At 42.7% G+C, this 9,310-nt stretch overlaps 1 protein-coding gene across 2 annotated transcripts; it reads left to right on the top strand.

Moving 5' to 3' along the window:
* Positions 1 to 272: 272 nt before the first annotated feature.
* rassf2b (Ras association domain family member 2b) lies at positions 273 to 7,498 on the top strand. 2 transcript variants are annotated; one of them, XM_079160942.1, is made up of 10 exons: positions 273 to 373; positions 1,773 to 1,846; positions 2,643 to 2,718; positions 3,026 to 3,177; positions 4,019 to 4,137; positions 4,759 to 4,901; positions 5,039 to 5,192; positions 5,297 to 5,418; positions 5,520 to 5,617; positions 5,795 to 7,498. In XM_079160942.1, the coding sequence occupies exons 2-10, from the start codon at positions 1,794 to 1,796 to the stop codon at positions 5,862 to 5,864; spliced, it is 987 nt and encodes a 328-aa protein (XP_079017068.1). In that variant the 5' UTR covers positions 273 to 373; positions 1,773 to 1,793; the 3' UTR covers positions 5,865 to 7,498. The 2 variants fall into 2 exon arrangements, with proteins under 2 accessions (XP_079017068.1, XP_079017069.1); XM_079160943.1 differs by lacking the exon at positions 273 to 373 and having other exon boundaries at positions 1,748 to 1,846.
* Positions 7,499 to 9,310: the final 1,812 nt, after the last annotated feature.

Genomic DNA, 9,310 nt, shown 5'->3' with positions numbered 1-9,310 from the left:
GTGTGTGTGTGTGTGTGTGTGTGTGTGTGTGTGAACTCTTTGCTTGGGTGTGCATGTTAGTACTGCCGCGCTGCTTGAATTGAGGAAGTTTCGGGCCGTGTCAGGGCCAGTGTCAGTTTCCTGTGTGACTGACTGAGCAAAGGAGGAAGTGATTCAACGGAAGGGGAGCATTTCCTTTTAAACGCCTCCGATTCTTCATCGTCTGTTCGCTGTCAGACTCACAAGAAAAGTCGTTTGATACCGACACCTGAGTGACAAAACTGCTAATACCTGAGGATACATACAGAGTCTACCTCTCTTAACCTTTCTCTCTCTCTCTCCACATCTGCAGCTGTCTCTGGTGACTCAACAACATCACACAGTCTTCACTACGGTATGATCTTTTGTACTCTTGTAACTGACATTTATACCACGTTACTTTTGTGAGTTATGTTATGAGGCGCTGAATGTGCTCTGCTCCAACAATAATATAACATTGAAAGATGAATGCAGACTGGATGTTCTCTGTGGTGGAATACGCGGCACTAACAGCTTCAGCCTGCTAACATGCTAACAATCGCTGATTAGCATTAAGCACAAAATGCAGGCTGATTGGATTGTAGTTCGTGTTTGCAGGTATCAGGTCATAAACCCAACAAAGCACCGGACGGGTTTTGATCTGATGACGCCCCTAGAGGGCCTCTGAAGTCTGGAGATCACAAAATTGATTTGGATATATTGTCAGGGGACCATGAATGTCTGAATGTCCGTCCAGCTGTTGTTGAGATGTTTCACTGGATAAGTTAAACATTTACAGCAAAAGTCAGGATCAGCAAACTCATTAACACCATTCCACAACTATCCATCAAGTAGTTGTTGAGATATTTCACTAAAATTTGTAAAATGTTCAACCACATGTTGGCGACAGATGAAAGTCAGTGGGATTCATCTTGTGGGGACCATGACCATGTCATTTCATGGCAATCCATTCAATATTTCTGTTACATATTTCAGTCTGGAACAAAGTGGTGGAATAATGCAACGGCTACCTTCAAAGATGGTCCACAACAAATGTAAATGATGTGTTGTTTAGGAGCTGAACTTGAAAACGCATCCTAAGTTTATAGAGTTTGTTAAATCCTCCTGGATCAGCTATGAAGCACGTCTGTGTGTATAGACACATCTATGATGGCTAGATAAACACATATGATAGTGTGCTCACAGATGAATGTTTAAGCAGCTGTAATGATTAGGCTGTGCGGGTGGCACATGTGTCCTCCACCTGTTCGTCTCCTTGTCGGGGGGGGGGGGGGGGGGCTTCTTCCCCTCCTCCTCTGCTGATACACAAGGACAAACACACCAACATTCAGCAAAGAGCGAAGGAAAAGGCCTCCGTGGTGATGGCCGGGTGCCATTTTTTTAAACAGCTGCATGTGTGCGGAGAGACACAGACGTGAGGCAAGAGAGTCAAAGGGGTGACAGGAAAGAAGATTTACTGTAGGAAAGAGGAGCAAGAGAGCAGCTGTTCTCCTCCATCACACACCAGATGTTGTGACTGCGTAGCGTTGGTTTAACTGTTCACTGTGAGTTGATCTGTCTCTTGAACGGAAAAAAAAGCATCGACAGGAAACTAGATATGATCTGTGATCGTTGTTTACTGTGTGCGTTACCTCCTCCTCCTCTTCCTGCGGTCCCTCTCCTCACCTCCTCCTCTCCAGCCGGCCGGTCATGAGGAGTCATGAGACAGAGGGAGAAACTGTGTTAACTCTCTGTGTTGCTTGTTTGTGTCCCAGCTCCTCTCATGCTGACTGAGAATGGATGATCCAGAGTACGGGGTTCAGATTGGAGAGAACAAGTTCATCAGGAAGTAAGGATTCAAAACCATCTGCATAGAACTGTCTTCTTACCCTGTATTAACTTTTATCGTCTATCTGCAAACGTGTGCGTGCTTTGCTTCACTGCTGACCTTTTACGAGGCATACAAGCATTTATTGATCTATTTAAAGCTTCTCGTACAATATTCAGAGCATTAATATACGGTTACTGCTGAAAACGCCCCCCAGCAGTCGTCGCGGAAGCACAACGCCCGTCCTCCGGTTCCCCCTCACGTCAACACTGTTGGCTCTGTCAGCACTTTTGCCGCAATTCGCACCGTTAGCGCGGTTACCGACGTTAGCTGTGAGCCGTCGCCATGTTGAGAGCCGCGTGGAGTCAGTAGTTATGCTCTGAATACCTCGTAGAGAACCTTTAAGGATGTAGTATGTCAGTACTTGACTTGAGTATACGTGAGTACTACAGCTCGCTATAAAACGACCAAGATGATCACCAAAAGAGAACATTTCAAAAGATGTAATTGACTCGACAGTCCTGTTGTGAAGATACTGTGTTCTCTGTCTGAAACACATTAAAAAGCCAACTCAGCATGTTACCGTCAGACAGCCAGACAAATCGGGATTCTTTCATTTCTTTCACACTGTCGCCTTTTTCGAGCATATTTCTAGTCTCTAAAAGAAGATTTATTTTTTATTTCAAAGGCTGCCTTGACAGCATCAATCAACCCACATCTGATGCTTTGTAGAATGTAGTTCACATGATACACACATGTATTTACATAAGTGGGCTACAAATATGTGAAATCAGCATTTCCTCCTCTCTGTCTCCAGGGCAACAGTCCTCTCACATCTGAAGACGTACAACCTCTACTATGAAGGACAGAACCTACAGCTCCGACACAGAGAGGTGTGTGTGTGTGTGTGTGTGTGTGTGTGTGTGTGTGTGTGTGTGTGTGTGTGTGTGTGTGTGTGTGTGTGTGTGTGTGTGTGTGTGTGTGTGTGTGTGTGTATTTTAATGTTTCTTCAACAGAAGCACTTTCACTACCGTCTGTCTGTCTGCCTTCCTGTCACCAATTTACTCTGTCAATTGTAATTTAATGTGCCCTATGCTCTGTATCCCAGAGGGGTAATAACGGCCCATTGAGTGTGTGTTGATGTATATATATATTTCTGTGTGTGTGTGTGTATTGACCACGGCTCCTCTCTCCCAACAGGAAGAGGGGGAGCTGATCGTCGAGGGCTTGCTGAATATCTTTTGGGGCCTGCGGCGACCAATCAGGCTTCAGATGCAGGATGACCACGAGCGGATCCGCCCGCCCCCCTCCTCCACGTCCTGGCACTCGGGTTGCAATCTGGACAGTCAAGGGTAAGAGGTCCGGACGGATCCAGTTACGCCTCGATGACCGGAAATGGTGATGCACAGCGGGTCAGCAGGGGTCAGATATGGATTATGTCTAGGTTGAATTAGATAATTGATTTCCACAGTTTGCTAAATCCTATTGGCAACGGTCCAGAGACAAAGGGGACCGCAGATCAATTAGCGTCGATAGGCTTGAAGCCCCTTTCTGTATTCATTCATCAGGAGAAGTATTCTTGTTCCATTAAAAACAGGCCTCACGGACATGTAGGGACAAAATAACATCAACACTTCATGAAAGTATCTAAATCGCCTTCACACAGCTGTGAAGTTGCTTTTTCTCAGGTTGGACAACAGTTTGCAGCAACTAAAAAGTTCCGGCTATCAGGTTTTGATACTGCAAGTTTTGAAAGCAACATACAGACAACCTCTCAAACACAGAGCTCCCAAAGAGGCCAAATTATCCGTGCTGGTGTTGCTGATGCTTCAGTCTGAAAATAAAGTAACATTACTTTACATATGAAAGGAAATACTTTCACATATCATGAAAAACTGCATCAATAATGAGGAACAGCTGTCACAAGCTGAAACTGACCAACGGAGACGTGTGTGTGGTGCGTAAGTGGTTAACAAACGTCTGCTGCTTAACGAGGTCTAATAATAATAACAGCGTAACAGTGTTTTTATGGAGATGTTGTTCCTCCACTCTTACGCTGTTGACCTTATGACTCCACTGTAACTTTTGTCTAAAACAAAGAAAAATATGTATCTTAAGCCAGAATAACAGTTTGAAAGTATTTTGGTTGTATCTTTACAGTCTCTTCGTCTGTCTTTTTTGTTTTTTTTTAAGTTCCCCCAACAGCACAGATGATCAACAGACGACACAGCAGAGCCCGCCCACAGTGGAAGTGACGCCACCTGACAGCCAACCAGAGGACTCGGATGTGATGGAAGAACAGGCAGAAGAAGGTGAGTCACAACATGCATACATCAATACCAACGCCGAAACCGCTGAGTCATTAAGTAATACCTTTTCACTTCTTTTATTTGTGTTGGCTCATCAGCTCCCAAGACAAAAAAAGAAACGTTGTGTTAAGATCAAATTAACTTTAGGTTTAAAATAAACACTGTGGACCAAATCTCTAATTAACCCTCAGCTGCTTTGTATAAGCATGACATCACTGTAAGGTGGAGAGGAATTAAAGCCTTATCTTTAGATGGTCCAGAGGGTTTGCGTCTGACAACAGTGAGATAAGAAGTGATCGGTCTCTCATATTTGCTTCATCCTGTTTTTACCTGAATGTTAGAAATACTCCTTTTTGCTCCACTTTTAAAAGTACATATTCTGAAAATGACCGTCCTGCTTTTTACTTTTGGTACTAGGTTTTTTTTTTGATGGGAATACTTATGTACTTTCACTCAAATAAAACTTTAATTGACAGACTTGTATTTGCCACAGAGTGTTCCTTCACTGTGGTATCACTACTTTTACTTCATTAAAAGATCTGAGCACTGCTTCCACCACAACTTCATTTAAAGATGAGTCTAAATATCACTGAATAATAGCTGATGTTATGTCTGATTGGACAGAGGACAGCGAGAGCTCCGCTCAGCTGCTCAGGACGAAGAGCGATGCCGGCATCTTGAGACGGGGCCAGAGGCGCTCACCCAGCGACCAGAGGAAGATCAGACGCCATCGCTTCTCCATCAACGGACACTTCTACAACCACAAGGTGAAGTCTGAAAAACATATTCAGAGAGTCTGTGTGCTACGTTTAAACGCGTGCTGGATGTGGCAGCAGCGATGTGTGTGTATCTGGACACGTACAGTAATAGAGGAAAATAAATTCCTGTCTTTTGCTGTTCTCAGACGTCGGTGTTTACCCCTGCATTCGGCTCAGTGACGAATGTCCGGATCAACAGCTGCATGAGGACACCGCAGGTGCTTCGAGTTCTCCTCAACAAGTTCAAAATCGAAAACAGCCCCGATGATTTTGCGCTCTACCTCGTCCACACAAGCGGAGGTGAGTGTGAATTATTCAGTTTGTTTCCTGTGAAGAGAAAGAAATGTCGACGAAGTAAACCCTGTTAATCGATACCTTTTTGATGGACGTGTCCATGTTTTCAGAGCGTGTGAAGCTGAAGCGGAGTGACTATCCTCTGGTGCTGAGAATCATGCAGGGCCCGTGTGAGCAGGTCTGCAAGGTGTTCCTCATGGAGGAAGACCTCGGAGAAGAAGTCACGTATGATGTAAATCACCATATTCACTGTGACGGGAGATATGAACATGTCTTACTCCTCTCTTCTGTGTCTCCTATATTTATGTGCTCATTTCTCCTCCCTTCCACCAGGTGGCGCAGTATATCAAGTTTGAAATGCCCGTGCTGAAGAGTTTCATCACCAAACTGAAGGAGGAGGAGGACAGAGAGGTGGTGAAACTCAGGAGAAGGTACAAGAGAATAGTAATACTTTATATTCTCCACGAAAGCATCTTGTGTCTCCTTTCTGTTTTGCCTCTAACGGACAAAGTCTTCCACATGTTCCCCAGCTGTTATGAGCTTACAGAACATAGCATTGTAATACATTAATTCTTCCTCCGTCTGCATTTGTCTGCCTGTACCTGCAGGTATACATACCTGCGCTGTAGAATTGAGAAGGAGCTCGGTTGTCTTCCAGAGGGAGCGACGTGTATGTGATCTGCTCATCGGACCGTCGGAAGCACCACATCTGCCCAGCTGTGACCGAGACGCTGACCCAGGATCAGCTGACGAGAACACCAATGTGTGCGTTTCAGCGATTATCCTGCACCTCCTGAACTCCTGCCTCTGCATGGAGCCTTTTTTTTTTTCTCCAAATGATCCAATCAATGGATCCTACAGACAAAGCGTTGACATGCCGTGTTGTTTGCATGTTAGCAGCAGTCTTCAGACCTTCTTATCTCCTTGTCATCACGTACAGGGCGCACAGAAAGACGTTCCCGTGCAGGATGAGCCGACAACGAGACGCCTTGTGTCTTCTGTCTCGACCCTTCAGTTTGCCAGCTGATGACCCAAAACCTATTTAAAGCACAGACATCGTATAATATGATCCTAATTAAGTGCCTGTTAAAAGGTTTCTCCAAGCACAAAGACACACACGATGATCCCGTGTTTTGAAGTTATAAAAGTAAGAAAGTACAACATCAGACCACACAGTCGTGCTCCTTTTGTGTTCCTCTCTGTTTGAGAGTTTTTTTTACTAAATATTGTGATTGAAGGAATTGAATAGACCCTCTCAATATTATCTGGGCTGAGAAGTTCACCGCCGGGATTATTGAAGGTTGTCTGAGCAGATAATCTGTTCATGTTGTGGCCATCAGGAGACAACTGTTGAGGTCACAGGAATAGTTTGACATTTTGGGAAACATTTTCTCGCCGAGAGTTAGCTGTCTGTTGTGTATTTGTATAACAGCAGCCGGTTAGCTTAGCATAGCACAACGACTGGTAACTGCTAGCAAGTCTGGCTCTTTCTGAAGTGAACAAAATCTGCCCACCAGCACCACTAAAGCTCACGTATTAATATGTCATATCTCATTTGAATCTCTTCAAAAACCAAAGTGTGTCATGTTACACTTTGGTTTTTGTGCAGACGAAACAAATAAAGTGTTCGTGAGCTTCAGAGGTGCTGGTGGGCAGATGTTGTTATCTTTAGAAACAGCGAGGCTAGCTAGCTGCTACCAGTCCTTGTGCTAAGCTAAGCTAACCAGCTGCTTGTGATAGCTTCTTATTTACTGTATGGTATTGATCCACTCATCAAACTCTCATCAAGAAGTAAAAATACGCTGATTCCCCCAAAACTATTCCTTTGAAGAAAGAAACCAGACGTGCGAGTCGTCCTCACTTGTATTCCTGCCTTATTTAACATGACAAGAAGAAGTCATGTTGACAAGTTAACAAGCACAGTAATGTACTGGTTGATCCACGAACAATATTCAACATCATTCTTCACACCATGACTCCTGGTAGGCGTTGGACTGGCCTTTTTTTTTTTTTTCACATCCAACAGAGAATGACACGAGTGAAATCCCACAAGACTGTGAATTATGCCGACCGTCTCTGTTGGAAGAATGTTGTAAATGCATGAGTGAGCATTTCAAAGCAGCACAAGTTGCCTCCACGTGTACAGCTCTTCGCTTCCGTCCGCTCAACGTGTCCCAGCGTCGTCATTCAAAGTCTGTACAGTACAGTACAGAGAGAGAGCATGTTCTATTTTTAGTGACTCTTTGAAGACTTGCCTGCTTTTGTATTGTGTCTTTTACAAAATAATGATCTTTAAAGATGTTAAGAACTCATGCCACGACTTGGAAAATGTAGTTGTTGTTTTTTTCTCATACAATGATGTTATAAAAGAAAAGTCATCCTGATAGATGGATAGATATAATCTGTAATCTCCCTTCAGGTCAGGTTCAGGCCAGTGTAAAGCCCAGCATGTTATATAATGAGGTTTAAATCTTGTTGTATAATTCAAAATGACAGAGGAGAAAAAACACGAGTCAAAGCTTCGGGAGAGTTCGTTAAGTGTTCTGGTTTATTCACTAAGTGGTTAAATAATTCAGACTAAATTAGGACACACACATGTACACCCACAGAGGTATTTATGTGTGATGTCGGTGCTACAGCAGCTTACTGCACACCCAGCCAATGAGCAGGTGTGAGACAGTGATCCACTCACCTGATGGAGATTGTCTGGAGGATCACAGGCTGGTTCTGAAACCCGCTTCTCTCTGTCAGAAGAGTCTGAGCGGCCAGCGAACACCGTGTGGAAGAGGATCCTCGTCTTTGTGTCCGTCACAGGCAGTCGACAGGTGAGGCTGTTCATTCACATTTATACTTATTTCATACACGCTTCTGTTGAGTTCAGCGGGTTTTAACAATGTTTTTCAGTGGTGGAATGTAACACAGTACATTTACTAAGTGTTGTACTTAAACACAGTTTTGTCTTGTACTGTTTACTCCACTACATTTATTTGGCAAAATAAAATCATGACATGAAGCAGCACCGTACTCCTAATCTACCCAATAGTACACAAAGTATCAGAAAGTGGCTCCACATTAAAAAGCTTTACATGTATTCATTAGTGATACTATATCATAATATAATGTTTAACACTATGAAAGGAGCCATTCTGAGCTGTAAGTATTTGTACTTTTGATATTTTAGCTTTATTCTGGTGATTATACTTCTGTACTTTTTTACTTCTGTAACATTTTGAATTCAGTACTTCAGGATCTGATCACTTCTCCCACCACCGCTTAGTTTCCTCAGCTGCTTTTGTGAATATATTTCTCTTGTTATTGAATTTGTCCTCCGCCGCTCAAATTGTGTAGACGCGAGTAATATGCTGGTAAACAGATCAGAGGGCTCCAAATTTCACAATGAAAGGTTTTTAATCCTCCTTTGTGAGTCGGTGCTGCTGCAGCTTTAATCTGGGAGTCACTGGATTATTGTCAAACTAAGTGACCTCGTGTAATTATAGCTCAACTCATCTTTTTAGAGGACACAGATTAGACTGCGTACTGTTTGTTGATGGCGGAGCAGATGATGTCATGCTGCTCAGTGGTGGAAGAAATAATCTCATTGTTTACTTAAGCACCATGTTTTAATACACACGCAGCACTTTGGTGTTGGCGGTTTTAACTGCTTCATACTTTTGGGCACTTTAATCTATAACAATGCATTATGTTTTATTATATGTTTTGTTTGTGTTTGCATACGTCAATCACAAAAGTCACTCATGACTATAGCTGTTAAATAAATACAATATTTCTGTCTTAAATATGGTGGAATATAAGTATAAATTACCTGTACTTACTGTAGTTACTTTCAACTGTTTCATAGGACTGTTATTACATACATTACATATTTTGCACACATATTCTATAATACATAAACATAGTATAATATATAAAACTACTTTAATACTTTTATGTTTTGTTTATACTTGCACTATATATAGTGGCTGCTGGAGTTGGACTACTGGATTTCTTCTGCACAAATATCTGAGAGAAATTAGGGAAATGATGATATTAAAAAGTTATATACAATATATGGATTACAATACTATACAAGAAATATATATTTCTTTCATTCGATTAGTTCTCTA

This window comes from Pholis gunnellus (assembly GCF_910591455.1).
Source record: "Pholis gunnellus genome assembly, chromosome: 6".
Taxonomy (NCBI): Eukaryota; Metazoa; Chordata; class Actinopteri; order Perciformes; family Pholidae; genus Pholis; species Pholis gunnellus.
The sequence above is the reverse complement of the archived record's forward strand: the minus strand, read 5'-3'. Positions and strand labels throughout refer to the sequence as shown.